Raw genomic sequence first — 20,280 nt, 5'->3', positions numbered from 1 at the left:
TTTTCCTGTGCATCGCGAGCAATGACGAAGTCCAAGGCGCGCGCCGGCTGTTGCTCCTCATATGGAAGCGTTTTTGCCGGCGTGTGACGCCCAAGCATTTCACCGCTCTGCAGGCCAGCACAGCGCTCCACTGGCAGTGCGCCGTAGCATCGTCAACAGCGTCCGGGACGGGCAAGAGCAGCGCAAAAGAGGTTGTTGGGCGTCTTGATGATCTGAAACATGCATCTGTGCCCGTCGACCAGATGAGTCACAGCTGCAGCGGTGAGGGTGGCTTGCACAGCCATCCATGAGTCCGGCGCCGATCATGAAACGGTCTCTCGGAGAGGCCGCAGCCGAAAGCTTCGATGATGATGAAGGTGGCAGGCGACTGAGAAGAAGGCAGTGCAGCGTTGGCGTCGCGCCGGTTGACCTCACGCGGCGCGCATCCTTGCTGAGCTGAGCGCAGGCTGGAAGCGGCAAGTCGCGCTGCATGCTGCTGCTGCAAGGACTGAGCACTGGAGCCCCGGACGGGCCGAGCGCTGCTGGTGTCGGAGAGGGCTGGTGGCAGGCGGCGTCGAAAGGCTCAGGCGGCGTGCAAAGGCTCTGGCGACGAGGCGCAGCTGGGAGATGGCGTCGCCGTGCAGCTGATGAAACGGCAACGGCAAGAAACAGCTGGCGGGTGGAGAGGATAGCTATCGATAACGCCGCTGCTATGGGTCGCCGCGATAGGCAAAATCTGGGGCTGCACCACTCGAGCCCGGCGAAACACTAGCAGCGCGCGCAGGCGAGACGGCGTAGTCAGCTCAGCGTCTTCGCCGCCCGCGCCGCGGCAGGGGAGCATGTGGCATCGCAAGGCGACGCCGAGATCTACAGTACGCGCCACTGCAACGCTGCCCGCCGCCGCGCTCGGGCCACGCGGCATGAGCCCTGGATTGAAGCACAGCCTCATCCGAGCTACTACGCACCTGCACACGCTGCCCGTCCACTCCATCATCCTCCCTCACGCCGCCATGGGGCCACGCCCAGCCCGCCCCGGGCCATTGGCTTCGCCCGCTGCTGCCCGAGCAAACGGCCGAGGCTGCCCCCGATTGCCGTCGTCTGCCGGCCTGCACGCTGCACCGCCGCCCGCAACCCTGCGGCCGACGTCGTTGCATGAACATGGCCTGCACAAGCGCGGTCATGCGATGCCTCAGCAGCCGCCGTGCTACTTGTATTCCTGCTGGCAGGCCCTTCCCGGCATCACATGGCAACGCTGTCTGAGATTGCCCGGTCCGGCCGCCGTCCAGTGCCGGCGCACACCCCGGGCTGCGCGCGCTGATTGGCCCGCCGGCCTGACACCATCTTTTAGCAGCGACGAACGACAACCTGTCGTGCTGCACAGCCAGCATCGCTGACGGCCTCCACACAACCCTGACGCCAGAAGCGGCGAGACAGGCCGAGCGCACACGCCGAGCTAGGCCATCGTCTTCCCCGAAGCAGCAGCAGCGCCGCCGCGTCGCGCAGGATCAACTTCCGGCAACATGGAAATCTTCTGGAAGACGACCCCAAGCAACCCCCCTTCCAGCGTTGCAGAACGCCAGCAGCGCGAACCCGGTCCTGCCGCCAGGCCGCCATCCCTGGCCGCTGCAGAAGGCCTCGTAAGACGCGCGCGTTCCGTTTCAGGGCCGGCGCGCGCGCTCTCAGGCGCAGCACGGCCACGCCCACGCCTGCGCGCGGCTGCCGGCGCCAGGCTGCGCAGTGGAGACGCGCTGCTCCGGGCATTCGTAAGGGCTGCGCTGGCAGTGGGCCGGGCCTGGCTCGTCGCCGCCGCCACGCTGGGAGGCTGGAGATGGGCGGGCAATTTCGTGCATCTCGCGCCGGCAGGAAACGCGCATGCGGAGCAGCTGGAGCTGGAGCTGGGTCCACGGCGCTGCTGCTAGCCCGAGTGCTGCAGCAGTAAAGTCTGATGGCATGCAAGCCTTGCCGAAAGCGCGCTGCACGCACCCAGCCCCCAGCCAGCGCGATGGCCACACGCCGCCGACCTACCGGCGGCCACTCCACCAGATCCACCCGCGACTTAAAGGAAAAGGCCACCCCGCCGCTAGCCCTTCCCTACCCTTCACCTCTCGCCCCCTCGTCGCCCCCTCTCATTCGTCGGTCTCTCTCCCTCAAGACAATCAGGCGTGCTAACCACTTCCCTCGCTGGGACCGCCAGAGACCTATTCTTTTCTATTTCGTTTTCCGCTTTCACTTATCGTTGTCCCATAATCACGTCGCTTTTTTCTCGTATTACTCGTCTCACCGTCGCAATGCCCATATCCTTACTGCCTGCGTCGGCCGCCGCCTTCGCGCCGCGCAGCGCCCCCACCGTCGTGCTGAACTCCAAGGTCGAGCCGTGGCTGACGCAGACGCTCAAGCGCATAAACCGCATCAAGCGTCCGCTCAACAGCGTGCCCCAGCACTTTCGCTGTCTCACCGAGACCCTGTCCGGCCCGCAGGCCATCTGGTCGCTGTGCTCCATCATGCTCCCCAAGGCGCCTGATTCCGAGCTGCGCAGGGACGCCGATCCGCTGGTGGAGGCCATGTTCAACTACCAGCTGATCCACATCGAGGCCTACGTCGTACACGTCGACATGGTGTCGCAACACGAGGTTGCCTTCAAGCTCACCCAGGACACCATTGACGCGCTTGTCGAGTACCACAAGGATATCTACTCGGTTGACGTGGCCGCGAATACCTGGTCTTGGGCCGAGAAAGAGGTTCAGTTGAAGAAGCTGCAGGAAGAATTCATCCAGGCCGTCAACCGCTACGTTTTCCGCACCGGCGTGCGCGCTCTGGAGGGCCTTGAAGAGGACGGAGCCGGCGAGCTACTGGACGGCAGGTCAGAGGACGTCAAGCATGCAATCACGGGACTATTCCTTCCGCTCCTCCCCCCGCCGCCGAGGATCGTCGACGTTGTCCGCCCCCCGACCATCTTGCCGAGTTCGCCGTCTGGCCACTGGTGGCACTCTCCCCAGCAGGGACCGCCGGTTCACCCGGCGCCTGTTGAGTCCTGGAGGGTCATCCCGTCCACGCCGAGCCCGACGATTACGACTGGTGCCGAGAACCAGACGTTTTGGACGACCATGGGCATGAACGACATCCAGCTGCCGTCGCCGACGCCGTCCTACAGCCAGCCGCTGTGCACGTCGAACCAGTACTACAGCCCGCCCCAGCCGACTGCTCCGATGCCCGCCATCTCCTTCCCGAGCACCTTGATCAACCAGTGCGGACCTACGCCGTCGCACACTGGCTTCGGCGGATTTGGGATGGGGTACCACGAGTTCACCCCCCAATTCGCAGCCGCCATGTAGGCGGCTACAGCAGGGTCCACGCTGACTAGGACAGCCCGAGAAGCTGGTGATCTGGCCAATCACAGGTTCTCCTGTATTATTTCCCTCCCGCAGTCTTACTCGGACAGCATTGCGATGACCTCGACGAGATGAGATGCGACACTGTATGACTCGATGTCCTCACGTCATAATCCACTCGGGACACATGGGACGGCGTTATGATTGATTCAGCGATTTCCTTGCTTCATTTCCTTGGTAAATCTTCCCTTGATATCCCTTTTTCCGTCACTGCTGTCATTTTAGCGAGCGTGTTTTGTCTTTCCGTGTACGCACCAGCCGAGCCTGGTTCTCTTTCCTTTTTCGTTTTTGCATCTCTGGGAGGTTCGCATGTCAAGCATTTTAAAGACAGGGTCATGCCTCACGGCTAACGGGCGGGTACACTCGGTTCACCCACTTTTCTTTTTTTCTAATGTCGTCAATGGGTGCCGTCGCGTTGGGCAAGACGGCCAGTCCATCTCCCGACGCAGCAGCGCTCTAGCTACCCACACTGGCATTGAGTGCCAGCTGGACTTGGTGGAAGCGGCGGCAGAGACATATACACATCTGGCATGGCGTATAGTGGTCTCCCCACGCGCTGGCGTTGCTCGGGGGCGGGGTGAGGAAGTCGGACAGGCGCCAAAGCCGCTCTGCCTGTGGCAGACGGCCCGGAGAGGTGCGGCGCTCCGCTTGCGGACACGCACGCTCTCCACGCCTCGTTGGACTGCCTTCCCGGCTCCGGGCCTCGCTGGGCGTGGGCTGGTAGGATCATCTCCCCTACCGTCTCGGCGAGCCTGAGAAAACCGCTGCGCAGGGCGCGGCGGGAAGCGGATGCTGGTTAGATAGGAGCTGTGCTCAGTGCAACAAGCGTTGAAAGTAATAGAACACTTGAACATTGCAAGCCGCGAAGGCGTGAAGTCGAGCTGGCTGGCGACAGGGGTGGCATGGGCAGCGGGCGCTACTCCGGTCTTGTGACGGCGAACGTCAGTGGGCCTTTCGTGCCGCCATCATCAACCCAGGTGGCAGCGCAACAGCGGGGCCTGGCAACTTCACGCGCCCCGCATTATCACTGCCGTCCTGTGCCTTCGCCCTGCAGCACGCGCCCCGCGCCCGCCGTTGCCGACAAACGAGCAGCTCGCCGTTTCAGCCGCAAAAGGAGGCTCAGCCAGCTCACAAAGACAACGCCATCTTTGTTGCCGCCGCCCCGTGGTCCCGTCGCCGCTGCCCGCCCGCGCCCTTGTTGCTGCCGGCTCCAATGCGCCTGGTCTCGCGATGCCTCTGGCCCCTCTGACGACGCCCACCGCCCGACCTAGTCCTCAAGCCTCGCCGCATCCTTCGCTGGAACATCGATGCCGCCGCCCACGTCGAGGGCAAGCCCGCAGCCGACGGTAGGTCTGGTGCACCGGCCGCTTGGCGCATCGCCGCGCGCTGCTCGCTGCTTCCGCCCGCTGACGTCTCCGCTGATGTCGCCCACAGGACGAGCCCGCGCGGCCCAACACCCCGCCCTCCTACCTCTCCGCCCTCCGTCAGCTCGAGAGTCCCGTGTCGCCCCAGGTCATCAACCTCGCCGCCACACTGACCACCCAGGCCGAGAACGAGGTCGACGCCGACAACGTGAGCTTCCTGCGCCGCCCCGTCGATCCCCAGGAGGAGTGGCGCCAGCAGAACGCGCAGGCGGAGGATGAGCTCTTCGAGGAAGTGCGCGCTGCCCGGGAACGACTGCGCGCCCGGACCGCCGAGATGCAGCATGATGAGCGTGATCGCCAGACGCACCTGCAGCGCGTGCTGAGCCGCCTCAGTCGCATGGAAGACTCCCTGGCCTACAGCGACCGCGTGCCCGCGAGGAACCAGCTGTACGATTGGAGCCCGCCCACCGACCCCGCCGCCGACCACGAGGAGCTGCAGGAGATACTACGCTCATTACGTCAAGAGCCATCGACTCCCTTTCCAGGAGCCCTGTCCGAGGATACTGCGGCGCGCTACTCGCGCGTCATGGGCCAGCGGGCCACCCAGCCCTCGGAATCGTCGCTGCGCTCGACACAGTCACGGCGGCATCCGCGCTTCTCGGCGCGCTCCCGGGAAACAATGCAGCGCTACATCACCGAGCGGGACGCGGCCATGCGAAATCCACAGGACCGCTCGGACCTCAACAGGATAGAAACGAGCCGCTACGGCTGGCATCTGAGCAGCCGGGCAAGCGAGGCGCGGGATCGAACGAGGCTGGACTTGTACAGACGGGGCTTTCTCGAGAACCCGTCCAGCAGCCCCGCGCCGACTTCTCCCTGGCTGGAGCAGACCATCAATTATCTTTCCCAGATCCGAGCCTCGGATTCCTACGAAGATAGTCTCTACCATGCGGCAGATGCCGGCTTTGTCACAAAGGAATTCTTCGGCGAAAACCACCAGGACTTCATCCTCGATGTTAACACAGTCCTCAAACCTGCAGAAACGTCGTGGCTGGCGCCCGGTGCAGTGTTTTCCGGTTCGCAGCACGCCACTACCGTTACCTCAAACGTCACCACCTCGAATATCCCTACACCTACCTCAACAACCCTATACCGCTTTCGAAACAACGACTCCCCCATGACATCAACCCGGTTCGATGCAGCACGGCCCTGGATGAGCCATAACCCCATCCCGCCCCACGCGCGGAGAGCAGAGGACCCTTCGGCGCAACAAACACAACAACAGGACCGCTGGCCTGTCAAGGTCACCGTGCACGCTGTGGACTGGGAACACATGACCCTCGCGGCGACAATGGAAGCCTACAATGTACCATCACACCCTCCCTCGTTTCCTGGCAGTACGCTTGATCCGGCAGCAAACGGACCTTCGCGCCCTGGGACCCGCACCTCAAGCATCACAACATACCTAGAAGGAGAAATCCTCGATCTACGCACCCACACCCTTCTCACTGAATCCTTCAAGAGTAGCCTGGCAACAGACGCCACGTACTGGCGGAAGTTACCACCATTTGCTCACCTCAGCGACCACGAGCTCGTGCACAGGCTCGTCTCGAATGAGTATGTCTCGAAACTGGCACAAGAGTGGATCCTGATGCGGTGGAAAGAGCGCTGTTTTGTGAAATCTACGTCGTCGGCACGGAGACGAGCTGCCGCTGCGGCCGCTGCCCATGCTGCTCCAGCCGATTTCCCCATGGACACGGATACTGGCGATTCCAATCCTTCCCAACAATCCCCTTCGTCGAGAGATGCCCCAGCAACAAGTACGGAGCAGGATGAGGACACGGGAGAGGATGGGTGCGGGCTGACCATCAGTGGATTCTATTATGTCTGCCTGAGGCGTAGTGACGGCGCAATCGAGGGCCTATACTACGACCCGCAAAGCAGTCCGTACCAACACCTCAAGCTCAGTCCGGTCGGTGGAGGCAACTTTCCCGTTTGGAATTTCAGATGATGAAGGGAATCGGAGGAAGTGGATTGAACTTCACGGAAGAAAGCATTTGGGTGGCGGTGGTATGATTACGGCGCACGCACTCTTCTCTGGAGGTTCCGGTCAAACAAGTTACCTTTGTTTGTGATAAAGGATTTTAGTATTTTGGAATTTTCGTCTCTTGGGAAAGCGAGCAAGCATTGTTGGGGAAGGGGGTTCAGACGAATTCGGAAAGGCTAGGAAGCCTTTTGTGCCGTCTTTTGTTTTTTTCTTGTGACCTGGGACCGGCGGGGGAACCTAGGAGGTGGATGGGCGTTCTTCCGGAGTTAAAGATGAGAGAAAGTCATAAGTGTGCGTCGGTCACATCCATATCATCAACAGTTTCGGAAAAGGGATTCTGGACTGATTGGTAACTTTTTGGTCTAGGGGGGTTGGGGGGGAGTCTTAAATACCAATTACCCTTTTCCCTCGATTGCTATTCACGTATGTGCCGACATTGGTCTTCAATGGCTATAAGAAATTAATTATAAGATGGAACTAGTCTTCTACATCTCTAACCGGCATGATTTTCCTCCTTACCTTTAGAAATATGTACAAACAGAATACAGATCACTTCACTAAGTATATTCAACGAGGCTTAACCGCCAAATACCGTAGTGCAGGCAAGTCTAAAGAATAATCGCCGTTCTAAATTACCTTCCCATTAACAGTGTCTTCGATAGCAGCAATAGCTGGTTTTAAAGGTTTCGCGCGGGGGAGTCAGGGTCCTTAATAGCCGTCAATAAGATCCCCCCCGCGCGCTTTTCTAGCCACCCACCCGGGCATAAACTACTTATAATAGACTCTACGCCTTAATTATTAGGATTTCGAGTACTCCTCGATACGGTCTAGGCATACTATATGTAGTGAAAGTAGATATAAGGCATTTGCAATTCTTGTACCGGGAGCGTTAATCATCCCGATTTGGTTTATGCGCGTATTGCCTAGGTAGATGGCGTTTATGGATAAACTGGCGATATAAGACGCAGATAAAGCCCATCTCGTTCACGAATAAAGTTTCTAAAACATGGCGTTACGAAAATGAAATTTTCGTATTTTTTTTCGAAATGCATACGGTTTTAGTAAATTGGTTCCTGCTTTTGCTCGAAGGTGTATCTAAGAATTTGTTGCGGATTAGTGTCAATTGGCAAGTTATAATTGCATTGATGCTCACAAAAAAAAAAAAAAATCGAGGTTAAGGCCTAGAAACGACATCGAGTGTCTCTGCAGAGATGATTATGTAGCTCGCCTCAATGATGGAGATCGAGCACTGGCTTACACTTTCCCATTTCGTTTCGGCATCTTCGACACTCACCCTATGACACACTGCCATAGCTCACTCGACAATGGACAGTCGTATGGGTAAACGTATGTTGAAGGACATTCTAAAGCCCAGTAGTCTTCTGACGGCTTTGCCCTTCTCGTGGTGATAGAGTAAGTGTCCCCAATGCCAATAAGGGCAACTTTCGTAGTCTACTTCACCACGATATGAAGCCTTACAGCGTGGATGGAACATGAAAGCCTCAACAAGGAAAGAGTGCGCTTTCCTAGGTAGTCTATAAGACGCTTGAGGTCTTTGCCATGCCGTTTTAGATGACGGGTTTGGTATAGATTACGAATGGCTGTTACATTTCAACTAAGTCTCTGAAAAGCATAGGAATTGCATGGGCATCGTTGACACTGATTGGGGAGGTAACCAGTGAAAAGTTGGCATCAAAGAGCTGATGGCGTGGCTTGGTTGAATCGAGTAGTGTACAGGCTTTGAGGGACCTTGCGCGTCAAACATGAGTTCCTATATCAAGTTGATATGAGCTTGAAGACCTCTAAGAATCTTTGTTCCTACAGGAGATCTACTATTTCAATGTGATCTGTCAAAGCTTATTGCTACTGGTGGGCAGCGGTCATCAGGTGTGGACTTAAAACTGAGGGATCCTGCCCACCTGTGGTGAGATCTGGTCTGCATGAAGGTATCAACATCCCCTCTTTAGTAGTGTGATACGCCGATGTCGAGAAACCGAGCTTTAGGAGTTTGCGAGCCGAAAATTAAAACCAAAGTTGGAAGCAGATTTCAGTTTCGTAGGTCAAAACTCAAGCCTCGACTGCGTGAATGGAAATTGGGCGGCAACCAACCTGTGGGTCAATCCGTTGCCACTCCAGTGCTTCGCTTCCCGTTGAGACAAAAATCGACTAGCTGAATGAACAGGTTATTCGACATTGATATGCATGCTTCGTGTAAAAGTACTCCCCAATGCGCAACTTGTATGCCGATGTGGGCTGCGGAGAGTGTACTCTAAAATCTGGAAGCAGGTGCAATGATGAAGCCAGGTATTCGATGGACGGGCGCAAGCTTGTTGCGAGAGCTGCGGCAAGCAACCGCGCGAGGCGCGCGGTGGTCGCGAGGACATCATGCCTTCCGGACGTTGGCAAGCGCGAACGCTGCATGAGAGCCCAGAAGTGCCGGAGCGGGTATTTTGGAAGACCAGTCCTCTGGGAATGTAGTGCATCCAGAGTGGATGTTGCCTAAGGGAATAGAGCAGCATTCGTCGGAACTGCAGATCGGCCATTGATGATGGGCTCGAGGTGCATGATGCACAAATGCATCAACTACAGGTTCGCCGGGTTGCCACCAGTGTTGGACACAATCCTCTTGGCATCCTGCTCCATCTCCGGGAAAGCGGTAATTATCTTGCTTGCCAGGATGTCGCGGAACTGGGCAAATGCCTCACTTTTGCCCTTCAATTTCTGGTTGTTCTTCTGCACGAGCTCGGCAAACTCGCGAGTGTAGATGTCGGGGTTGCGGCCGTTCTCGACGTAGGAGATGATGTCGGGAGGAATGTGAAGGGTGAGGCCGCCGGCTTCGCGTGAGAGTTGGAGCAAGTTCCCAAGGAGGTTGGTGCTATGGTCGGGTCAGCAGTCAGAACAAGATGCATACAATGGTAGTGTTGGGCGCACATCTCGTGCTTCATAGCATCTTCGGTGTTCGTGCCCTGGTAGTCGTGGACCTGGACCACGAGCTGGAAGAGGTTCTGGATGACCTTCTTGATCTGGCCTGCGTGTGAAACGTCAGAACAGGCATTGCTGGCAGATGCGGCGCGACGTACTATCCAGAGGCTCGAGCTTGGCGGGCACGTCGGGCGCCATGGTGGATGCGGGGGATTGCGAAAAGGTAGGGTTGTGATGGAGCTCTGGTGTTGAGCTCCCAGCTGGGGCGGGCCTCACCGCCTTCGCGGGCCGATACACGCGCCGACGGGGGCAGCCCGGGCGCGCGAGTACGGAGGTGACGAGATCAAGGTGCTCCTCATGATGCTGACGATAACTGCTAACTACCGCAACTGCTGCGCCGCTGGATCCATCTGCTGCCATTTCGCGCCTCGAAACCACGACCTCAGCGCCCGGATCCATCGTCCCCGCGCCCCGCGCCCGCCGCTCTCGCAGCCCGCAATGCGCCTCGGCGGAGGTTGAAGCCATGCCGCAGCTTCCCATGAGGGTCTCCAGCGCACCCCAGGTCCCGCCATCCAAGCCATCTCGCCTTGCTACTGGCCCGGATCCGCACAGCGCGTCGCTCCCATCCAGAGCCGCTACCCGTCCCGAAGCGACCGCCCGCGCCAATGCCGATGCCGCATCTGACAAGGCCGCCGCCGCCTTCGTCCGCCGCGTCCTCTGCGCTCACCAGCTCTCGTCCAACATCCTGGCCGGTGGCGAGAAGGGCAAGCCGTCGCCGAAGCCGCTGGACGAGCTGCTGCCGCCGTTGACGAGCTCGAACGCGGTCGACCTGCAGGTCTACGCCATCATCGCCGTCATCATCAAGGAGTTCGTGCACGGCTGGTACACCAAAATCACACCAGACCATGTCTTTGTGGATGAAGTCATCCAGATCATTGCCCATTGCACGCGGGCGCTGGAGCAGCGGCTGCGCAAGGTTGATCTGGAAGCCTTGATCCTGGACGAAATCCCGCAGCTTGTATCGCAGCACCTGGACGGTGAGTGCAGCATGATCATGGCTGGCGGCTACAGAGGGCTGATCACACGTTGTCACAGCATATCGGACCGCCCAGCGCGCTTCTGAGGACCGCCCGCTTGCGCCAGGCCACCGGCACATTTACCACACGCTGCGCCCGCACCCTGCTCTGACGCCGGTGCCGTCTGAGGACGACCCCGCCACGGTGCTGGAGCAGCGCGAGAATGAGGCGTGCTGGCGGCAGCTCCTGGTGCAGGGCGTGCTCGCGGTGCTGCTCCCGACCGAGGACCTGGACAACGCGTGCCTGCGCGCGCTGGTGGCGGAGATCATCTCGGAGATGATCATTGGCGGCGCGGTGAGCAACAAAGTGTGCGAGGCGTGGATGCTGTGGGAGGCGGTGGAGAAGATAGCTGAAGCGGTGCACCCGCCGGCCTCAGCGGCTCTCCCGGCGAAAGCGACGAGTCGGCTGGAGCAGTTTGGGCTGGTCAACGAGGCGGAGCCCTGCACGGCGCGGTCAGACGGCGGCGCCTGGGGGGCGGCGATTGGCGAGCTCAGCAGCCTGTTCTGGACAGTGTGCCAGTTCGCCTTCCTGGCGGCGACTTGGCTGCGGGCCGTGGTCGCGGCGCTGGCGGCATCCCCGTCGCTGGCGGAGCGCAGCACGCTCGTGTCGTCGCCGGTGGAGGGCAGCCGCCAATCGCTCGAGCTGGCGTGGGCGGCGGAGGAGCCGTCGGCCGTGCTGGGGATGAGCGCGTGGACGTGCGCGGGACAGCTGCTCGAATTGAAGGCGCGGATGCCGTGGCTCGCGGGCGCGCTGTCGCTGGCGCAGTGGAGTGCCGTCAGCGGGCCGGGGCGGGTGGGTTGCACAAACGCGCCATTGGACAGGTGAGTTCGCTTTGCTTCGACCTTTTCGCCCCATGTCCCCGTTCCCTGCCTAGCGCCGCATGCGCTGCTGGTCACTTGACCTGCACCCCCCCCGGCCCGCGGTTTCATACCCTTATCGCGCTGCATGCGCCCCCGGCCCACGCCCAGCAATGCGACGCACGCCGACCGACCCGGCCTTGGCGCCTCTCGTCCTGGCTCGCAATCGCACCGCAACCGCAACAGCATCCCGCGCGGTCTGGCCTGCAGCAGCACTGTACCCTTCCCAGCCGGCCAGCCGTCCCGTATACGCGCCCGGCTGATCTGCCTGCCTACCACTCGCATGCTCGGGACCGGCCGCGCTGCTGCATGCCCGCCCTCGTCAATAGCATTGCTGCAAGACGCCTTCGCCAGAGCGCCTCACTCACCCGCTCAAGCTTTTGTGGGCAGCAACCACTCACCACCCCCGTCGGAGCGTTGCATCAGGCCATCTCCAGGCTCACCGACTCGCACGCTGCTGGATGCTTGTCTCACGCCCAAGTCTGGCCCGGCATCGCCCCATCACCACCTCATCCTGCGCACCCTCGACGGCGGACCCGCTATGACTGGCTTCCGCGGCAATTTGGCCGTGGGTCCCTGGATGAGGGGCTGACAGGGCTGCGAGCGAGCTCGCCCTGGCCCATCGTCATATCCGTCATCAACGCCATATTGCACTTGCGCATCGCCGCCCAAGACGGCCGGCCAATGGCCTCTCCATATCGCAATCCCGCCTGCTCGCCGATCGCCAAACCAAGCCCCCATCTCGATCGGCGCGCTCAATTTGTCCGCTTTCCATTCCCCCTGCCTGCTCTCCCTGCGTTGCGCTGCGTTGCCTGCCCTACCACACACACCACCTTTCCCCTCTTCGACCACTTTTTTGCTTTTTGCAGGGCTGGCGATCCCATCAGCATCTTCAAACGCCGGATCAGCAGATGCTAACCATAGCAATTCCCTTTCTTCTGAAACCGTACAGGCTCCTCTCCCACGAGATCAAGACTCGCATGCTCAATCCGGCTTTGCTGCCCCCGCTGCTGCGCACCCTGCGCACCTCCATCTTCCCCAATTTCGCCCCGGGTCCCGCGCGCGTCGCGCCCACGCCGGACGAGGTGGTGGCCATCAAGCGCCGCGCGGCTAGAGCGGTGCTGGACGCCACGCCGAGCTTCGTCAGGTCGAGACTGTTTGGAAGCGAGAGCGGCAGCCGCGGCGTCGGCGGTTCCGGCGGCGGCGTGCGGGGAGATGACGACGGGGACGAGGATGAGAAAGCAGCAGCCGAAGAAGACGAAGGAGTGGATCCAGTGCAGATGAGGGAGGTGGAGCGGCTGCTGGACGTGCTGGGCGATCCGTATCTGAACAAGCATCTCATCTTTGGGATCATCGAATTGATCGTTGTACGGCTGATGCCCGAGATGGGCGAGCTAGGGGTGGACGAACTGATGGACGCGAGGTCGTCGGGGTAGGTAGGAGCAATTTTTTCCCACGTGCGTCAATATCAACAAAGTCGTTTTTTTCTCGGAGATGGAAGAAGCAGGCCATACCACTAGATCTTCAACGGGCTGATGTTTAATTATCGTTTTTTTTTTTTCCTTCTACAATGTCTGAGCGGTGGGTAGCGGCGCCCGCCGCCGTCCGTCCGTCCGTCCGTCCGCACGCATCTTCCCGCCCTTCCCGCCCGCCTGCCGTACCGTAGTTATGATTTACTTTTTTTCTCGCTGGCTCTAGCTTCGGTCCGTCTTTTTTTTCTGTGGTACGCTAGGCGGGCAACGGCAGCGGCAGCGGCAGCGGCAATGCCGTGTGTGGCATATGACGCCATTATCGTCCTGCTCCATCCTCCCGTCCCTCCCCCCCTCCCCCCTCACGCGCTGCTCCCTATAGTCCGGAATCTTATAGACAAGTGGGAAGCCTCGATGTAATCAAACCACTTCGCTTAGGATTACTTGATTTCAAATGCGATCAACGGGGGAGGGGCAGCAGCATGAATCGCTCTCTCGAAGCGATGTGAGAGAAATTTTCTCTCTCTTTGTTTTCGGCCTCGGGGTGTCTGTCGGTTGTAGCTGGAAAATGAGGAGGGGGGGCGACGACGTTGGAGGAGGAGGAGGCTGATTTGCTTTGCTTGGCCCTGCAGCCGTTGTTGGGGCTGATTCTAGGCGGTCTGCTGCAAAACGACGGCTGCTGCGCCGCGCGCCGCATGTGCTCTCTCTAGCCAATTTTTTTTTTTCGGCTTGCTCTGTCGTTTGTCGGCCCCGCGCCGGTCAGCGAGCGCGGCTGAGAGGAAGCGGGGCGTTTGTGTGTGGATGGGCCTTCCCTACTCGTCCTCTTCCCACACGCCGCGCACAGTCCGCGGCTGAGAGCGGACTATCGCATTAATCTCTGCGTGCCGATTGGAAGATCTTGGTTTTCCCCTCTTTTTTTTCTTTGGCTAGGCGCCTTGCAGCTCTTTATGGTTTGCATGGGAAAGACTAGTAGTGGGAGACAAGATCTGTGCGGGGGCAGTGACAGCAGTCAGTTGACTTTCAAGAAGGACAATCCATTGTAAAACAGCCATGGGCCAGAGTGGTAAACGGAGAAGGCCGGAGGATGACCCTTTACGCACGTATACGTACGTCGATACGAGAGGGACATACATGGGCCGCATAAACATACATGAAGCATACACGCGCGGTCCATGGTCCGGGCAACGTGCTGGCATATACGTACGTACTGTTGTATACACGAGCACTGCCACGCAAGCGAAGAAATGAGAGGGAAATGGAGAAATGCGACGAAGCATCAGATGCGAGATCGAACGCATGCATGTATCGTCATCATCATCGTCAGCACCATTATCAGCCATCGTCGTCGTCACCGCCAGATCATCATGCTCCCCATTCGACGAGCGGGAAAAAAAAAAAATTTAAAACCCCGGAACCAAAGAGAAAAGAAGAACGTCTCCAAGTCCAGACCAGTGAGAAAGCGGGGTCAGTCCTGTGCTTCCTCAGCGGTGTGGTCGTTGCTCCTCCCCTTCGTCCTGCTTCGGTGGTCGGATGAGTGCGGTAGAGGCTAACGTATGCGTCATGCGGGCGGGACTGTCGCACGACAGCCTGCCTGCATTTTCAGTCTTTTTCCCATTCGAACAGCGCCCGCTGCACTGCGTCTGCGCTGCGCTGCGCTCGCCCGCTCCGCTCGCGCAAGGAAGCGCGAGAACAGTACAGAGAGCAAAAAAACCTGGAAAAGCCTGCCTGACAGCAAAGCAGAAGCACGAACGCTTTGACATTATGTATGCAACCTACGGTACGGCATCCCTGTCGGCCTCTCTCATCGCCCACTACTCTTTTCCTCTATCTCTCGTTCTCTCTCTCGTAATCGTGACAACGAGATTCGAACAGCTGGATCGAGAGCCTTGCATGGGGTCGACTGACCCATCATCCTCGATGCTCACTTTTTTTTCTCCCTCCCCCTTCTTTCATTCATGTTGTCTCATCCTTAGGCGATGATGTGGCGTAAGCCCTGCATAAAGGGAGGGGTTGAATCTGGCGGGGAGGCTTGCGAACTGGTTTCAACTTCCCTGATTGTTATTCCTGTCCTCCTTTGTCTTTCACATGGGTAGTGGAGGAGGCGAGCTGAAAAGAGAGACACAGGGTCCGGATGATTGGGTGGTGTCGGTCGTGGTGGTAGAAAGTCAATTGCGAGCGAAAGTTCGGGGCAGCCTCCGTTAGCTGCGAAAAGGCCAGAATAATGACAAATGGTGGGTAATGATTGAGGAAACGGGTTACTGGACGTGGTTAAAGGAGACGCTTTATTATTTGCTTTTTCCTACACGCATGCCGATCGTGGCTTGTCCCGTGTAGTCCGTGCCCGAGAGCAGGAGCTTGCATCTTGCCCGCTACTGTTTTCTTGTGGAGAAGGAAGAGTTGCGTGCAGCCTACGTGTGTATGTATGTATGTACGTGTGAGCTGGCTGGCAGGTAAGCTGCCGGCCATGCTGCCTAGCTGAGACGGGCGGGCCGTCAGGCGGTGAGAGAGAGAGAGAGACCGGGGAAAGGAAAGGAAAATCAAGAAAGCCAAAGGGCCACATGTGTGGGCTGCTTGCGTGGGTTGAGGAGGAGGGCCCCCAAAAGCAGACCACGTCCGGGGCTAAACGGCGAGTAGTCGTCCGTTGCCTTAATCCTGCCCAACTATCCCATGCCCCGCGCCTGCATGATGGGTGATTTTTTGTTTTTCTTTTTCGACTCTTTCTCTGCTCGGTTTCTGTTGCGAGCACCGTGCTGCTGGGGGTTGCAATCTTCTCCTCGGGCGTGAGACGACGGATGATGATGGCGTAGGTGCAAAATGTGGCTGGCGGGCGCGGATGCGGCTGCGTACATAGGCTGGCCCGCCATTCCCCGAAAGAAAGCATCCAAGCCCCCTCGCAAGCCGCCCCCTCGTTGCAGTGTTATACACGAGCCGAAAGGAGAAACAACGGGAAATGGGCTGCGCCGAGGCAAAGACGCGGCAGGGTTCTGCGGACTTGTCCCGCCTCCGTATCCCGGGAATGAAGCCAGCCGCTGCTCGCAATCTCGCCCAATGGTGTCAATAGAGCCGTGTGGTCGAGGCCGACGTCAGGGGACACGTGCAGTATTTTTGGCAAACGGTTGGGGGCCAACAGTACGGATGAGAGCCGAGAGAATATATATGGAGAATCGCGCCTCATTGGGGCAATCCCTGCCTCGGGCGTCGGAACACGGGGAAAGCATCGAGGACTTGCAGGCGGAAAGGCTGGCTGCGGCTGCTGCTCGTCGGCGGGGAGAAAAGATGGGGGCGCGTCGAGACGGAGGCACTGAGGGGCGCGTCGAGACGGAGGCACTGAGGGGCGCGTCTCGGGCGAGAGCGAGCGAGCAAGCAAGCAATGCATCATAGGCAGGCGGCATGGATGGCATGGGCCAGGCGATGCATCAGGGCCTGGCAGCCGGCCGACGAGGAAGGCGCAAGCAAAGGGAGCGTGTTGTCTGTCGCTGTCGCGCGACTTCGGCTGCGCAGGATGGGAGCCCTTGTTGCCAGCACTGGGAGCCAGTGTGTAACCACCGCGCCGGGTTTCGCTTCGCCTTGCGATGGAGAGGCAGTCTCCCCGGCCGCGGCAGACGAGGGCCTTGGGCTGCCGCGACCTCTGTCCTACCGTCGTCCCACGGAGAGCCCCTCCCTCGCGTGCGCCTCCCCAGCCCATCCTTACCCGCGCACCGTATAGCGGCCGATCTTCCCTCGCACGCTTCCCGCCCTCTGCGGTACTCCAGATTCTCCCGGCCGTCGTACCACACCACGCGAGACTGACTTGTGCCACTCGAGGGACAAAAGGAAGTCTGGTCGGTACCGTTTATGCAGCCAGCCGCGCGACGCGAGGCGTTCCCTCCGCGGCCGACAGAAGTGAGAGTGTTCAGGCCGGATCTGCGACCGCCCGCATGGCCAAACGCCCCCCGGCCTGGCCGGTGCGCCGCTGTCGCTCCCCGTGAAGTAAGGAGACTCGACGCATGTTCCCCGGATGCGTGCAGTGGCGCCGTGACATGGGTGAGGGCATGCATTCGGGAGCAGTAGGATAGCAAGACTTGGATATAGCGACAACGCAGCTAGGAACTCGGAAAAACACCATCGAGAAGAAGGCCCGCGCGAGCGGATTGTCCAGAAATCTTTTTTGTGTTGGCTTCCCCCTCCGCGACACCGGCTTGACGCCACGTCCTCCAGAAGAAGAGAGACACACAAGGCTCTGTCCTTGCGACTGCGCGCCTGCTGGACAAACAAGGAAAACTAGTCGACACAGGCCAGATAGAACCAGGAAAAGTAGCTACAGAAGGCGAGAGCAGTACCGGAAAATGGGCCAGAACTTCGTCTCCGACTCCATCGTCGTCCCCGTGAAAGGAAAAGGTGGCTATCGAATCCAACTAAAAATAATACCGAAATAATATATGGGAATGCACGGTCCGGCTCCCAGCTGAGCTGTAATCGCCGTACTCTGATGATGATGATGTATGTCCTCATACCGTTTACCGTCCTGTATAGCCGTCCGCTCGTTGTGACGCCGGTGAAAATCAGCAATCTCGTGGGGAAATTGCGCCGTGGAAGATATCGACCAAAGATATTGATTCCAGTAGAGACCGAGAAATTTTTTGCAGAAAGGGGTATGTGCTGCTCCGTATATCGGTATGTAACGTGGTAGGAAAGTGGTCAAAGAGGATGATTAGCTCTTTCTGCCGTACTCCTGCTCCGGTATGCGGTGCATCCCGCCTGGGAGCGACTCGCTGTTGCTCCGTTGGAGCTTCAGCTTCTCCATCAGCTTCCCTATCGTGACGTATTCTTGAGGCTCAACAAAGCCGCTCGGCTGCTGCTGGAAGAAGCTCATCACCAGCTCGAGCGCCCGTCTGGCATCCTCCTGGGTCGGTGAAGATGCAGAACTGCTGCCCGGGCTGATGGGCGACACCTGCTGCGTCGTCGTAACAGGGGTTATGGCCGGGAGTGGGGGCGGCTGCATCGAGCTGCTTCTCAGCAGCGGAATGCCCGAATGCATCGTCTCCTCAACGCCGCTGAGTGGAGGGTCCGATATCGGCGAGTCGAGCGCAGCTGATGTAACGTATCGCGGTGTCTCAGCCTCTGAGGATGATGGAGGCGAGCCGTAGGCGTCTATGCCAAGCGCCGAGAAGGTCTGGCTTCGGGACCTTTGCAGCCCCTGGCTGCTCGCGGGCATGCGCGACTGCTGCGACGGCATGAAAGGACTGGGTCCACAGGCAGAGTCGGGTGTGAAGAAGGGTGACGTTGGACTTGTGGGGCCGGCTGAAAAGGTCGAACCTGCCGCATCAGTGAACACACTGGAGAGGGATGTGTTGCTCTGCGAGTGAGAAAAAGGACGGTGGCCGTTGGTGAGGTCTCCAAAGCTGTCGGGGCTCTCCGTCTTGAGGTTTTCTTCGCTCTTCATTGAGCTCAGCGTTATCGATGACGGGGACGCGACTCCGCTGGGCGACGTAGGAGAGATTCCGTTGGGCGTGTGCGTGGCCGACGCGGGGTTGGACGCTTCCGACTCTTCAGCGATCGAGTTCTTCCTCGACTTGGATCCAGCTCCCATCAGGTTGTTCTTCTGCTTGAACTTTTCCAGCCAAGTGTTGCTGTTCGCCTTCAAATGGTTCTCAGAGCTCCCGACCGACGTTGCAAAGAACCGCGCCTTTTCCTTGATCATCGCGTCCGTCAAAGGCAGACCCGACCTCTGGTGATTGCGCGCCCAGTTTGACAACGCTCGTTCTATGTCCGGGAACTTTCCCTTGGACCTCTTGATCGGGGAGCGGCTTCCGTCATCTTGATACAAGTACTTCTCCTTCTGCCGCAGAACCTTGGACACGGTGCTACAAAGGAAAGGTTAGAGGAGGCTCGGCTCAGGGATGCGACTGTCCATACCTTCGTTCCACGCCGAACATTGCTGGTGGTACAGACGTCAGCGCGCGCGCGTGCGTGGGATGCCAGGACACTTACCACCTATTTCGGTCTGCTTCACGGTGGGGTTCTCCTCGTGGTAGAGGCACATGCGCCGGCGGTCATTGTCCGTCAGCGTCTTCCTGGGAGTGCCCGACGAGCGCGTGGAGGTGGCGGAGACGGGCGTAGGGGTGGCGGAGACGGGGGCGGGCGCGGGCGCCGAGTACATGGGCGGCGGGGCATAGTTGGACTGGCTGGTCAACATGCTGGGCCATTGAGGCATGATGAGCGGCTGGAGCTGCTGGTGGGTGGTCCGCGGCGGCGGCGGCGGCATGCCCTGGGACATGGCGTGCGGGTACATGGGCTCCATGGGGAGGGGGTTGTAGGCGAATCCATTGTAGTCGTGGACGGGCGAGTGGTGCTGCGAGTGCGGATACTGGGCGCTGCTGTCGACCCACTGGCCGGTGGCGTCGTGGTATCCTTGGTCTGGATGGGGGTGGTGCTGCTCTTGCTCCATGCCCAGGTGACTCATGGCGGCGGCGGCTGAGGAGGGCGGTGGGGTCTGGCGAAGCTCTCTACGCGGACGTCTGGGTGGTCAAGTAGGGCGGGCACATGGGCGGGGAGTGGTGTTCCTGGCTAGGCGGCGTTCAGAATCGGCAGCGTGCATGCATGCATGGAGAGGACGACGGTTCCTGACGAAGCGAAACACCTGGTACCACGGCGCAAGGAAAAAGCAGAGGGCGCTGGGTGAAACAAGACGGGGCTGCGCTGACACTCTGCTCTCACATATGCGGCGGTGATGGGCCGGGTCCTGCAGGGCGGGCGCGGCGGGAGGTGTGGAGAGCGAGGTAGGGTCTGCCCAGGCCGTCTGGTAGCCTAGGTACGGTGCGCAGCGGTGCGGTGCGATGCGGGTGCAGAAGCGGGACGAGATGCGCAGAGGCCCCTGTTTTGTTTCGAGCTTGGGCATAGGATGGGGAAATGGCTGCTGGTCCATCGTTTAAACGGGCATGGCCGCTGGGGCACGGCGAGACGGCGTGCTGGGGCTTGCGGGCAGCGGTAGATACGGGCCAGCAGCAGCTAGCTCTGGCCAGGATCTGCCCTCAGGCGCGCCCTCGACGGGGCCGCGGGCGGCGGCGGGAGCCAGTGGGAAAGCGAGGCGCGGCGCTCCATGCTCGCCGCCAGAGCTTGACTGAGCTAATCAGCGAGATCGCCTTCGCCCTCAGCTGCCGGCCCGGCTAATCAGCGCGCTGAGGCGTGACCGCGCCGG

General features: G+C 59.7%; 5 protein-coding genes across 5 annotated transcripts; 3 read left to right on the top strand and 2 right to left on the bottom strand.

Moving 5' to 3' along the window:
• Positions 1–2,267: 2,267 nt before the first annotated feature.
• Positions 2,268–3,311, top strand: SLS55_007778 (uncharacterized protein; the record flags this gene model as incomplete). Its single annotated transcript, XM_066779193.1, has 1 exon — positions 2,268–3,311. The coding sequence occupies one exon, from the start codon at positions 2,268–2,270 to the stop codon at positions 3,309–3,311; it is 1,044 nt and encodes a 347-aa protein (XP_066629997.1).
• A 1,364-nt stretch (positions 3,312–4,675) lies between these two features.
• SLS55_007777 (uncharacterized protein) lies at positions 4,676–6,743 on the top strand (the record flags this gene model as incomplete). The annotated part of the gene is made up of 2 exons (XM_066779192.1): positions 4,676–4,714; positions 4,803–6,743. 2 exons carry the CDS (start codon positions 4,676–4,678, stop codon positions 6,741–6,743), a joined length of 1,980 nt encoding a protein of 659 aa, XP_066629996.1.
• A 2,619-nt stretch (positions 6,744–9,362) lies between these two features.
• NUT2 (RNA polymerase II mediator complex subunit) lies at positions 9,363–9,899 on the bottom strand (the record flags this gene model as incomplete). The annotated part of the gene is made up of 3 exons (XM_066779191.1): positions 9,363–9,654; positions 9,711–9,807; positions 9,860–9,899. The coding sequence occupies 3 exons, from the start codon at positions 9,897–9,899 to the stop codon at positions 9,363–9,365; spliced, it is 429 nt and encodes a 142-aa protein (XP_066629995.1).
• A 325-nt stretch (positions 9,900–10,224) lies between these two features.
• SLS55_007775 (uncharacterized protein) lies at positions 10,225–13,070 on the top strand (the record flags this gene model as incomplete). Its single annotated transcript, XM_066779190.1, has 3 exons — positions 10,225–10,738; positions 10,845–11,598; positions 12,587–13,070. The coding sequence occupies 3 exons, from the start codon at positions 10,225–10,227 to the stop codon at positions 13,068–13,070; spliced, it is 1,752 nt and encodes a 583-aa protein (XP_066629994.1).
• A 4,723-nt stretch (positions 13,071–17,793) lies between these two features.
• On the bottom strand, positions 17,794–19,545 carry SLS55_007774 (uncharacterized protein; the record flags this gene model as incomplete). Its single annotated transcript, XM_066779189.1, has 3 exons — positions 17,794–18,946; positions 18,999–19,020; positions 19,074–19,545. 3 exons carry the CDS (start codon positions 19,543–19,545, stop codon positions 17,794–17,796), a joined length of 1,647 nt encoding a protein of 548 aa, XP_066629993.1.
• Positions 19,546–20,280: the final 735 nt, after the last annotated feature.

The sequence above is a fragment of the Diplodia seriata genome (assembly GCF_021436955.1).
Source record: "Diplodia seriata strain FDS-637 chromosome Unknown scaffold_8, whole genome shotgun sequence".
NCBI lineage: Eukaryota > Fungi > Ascomycota > Dothideomycetes > Botryosphaeriales > Botryosphaeriaceae > Diplodia > Diplodia seriata.
The sequence above is the reverse complement of the archived record's forward strand: the minus strand, read 5'-3'. Positions and strand labels throughout refer to the sequence as shown.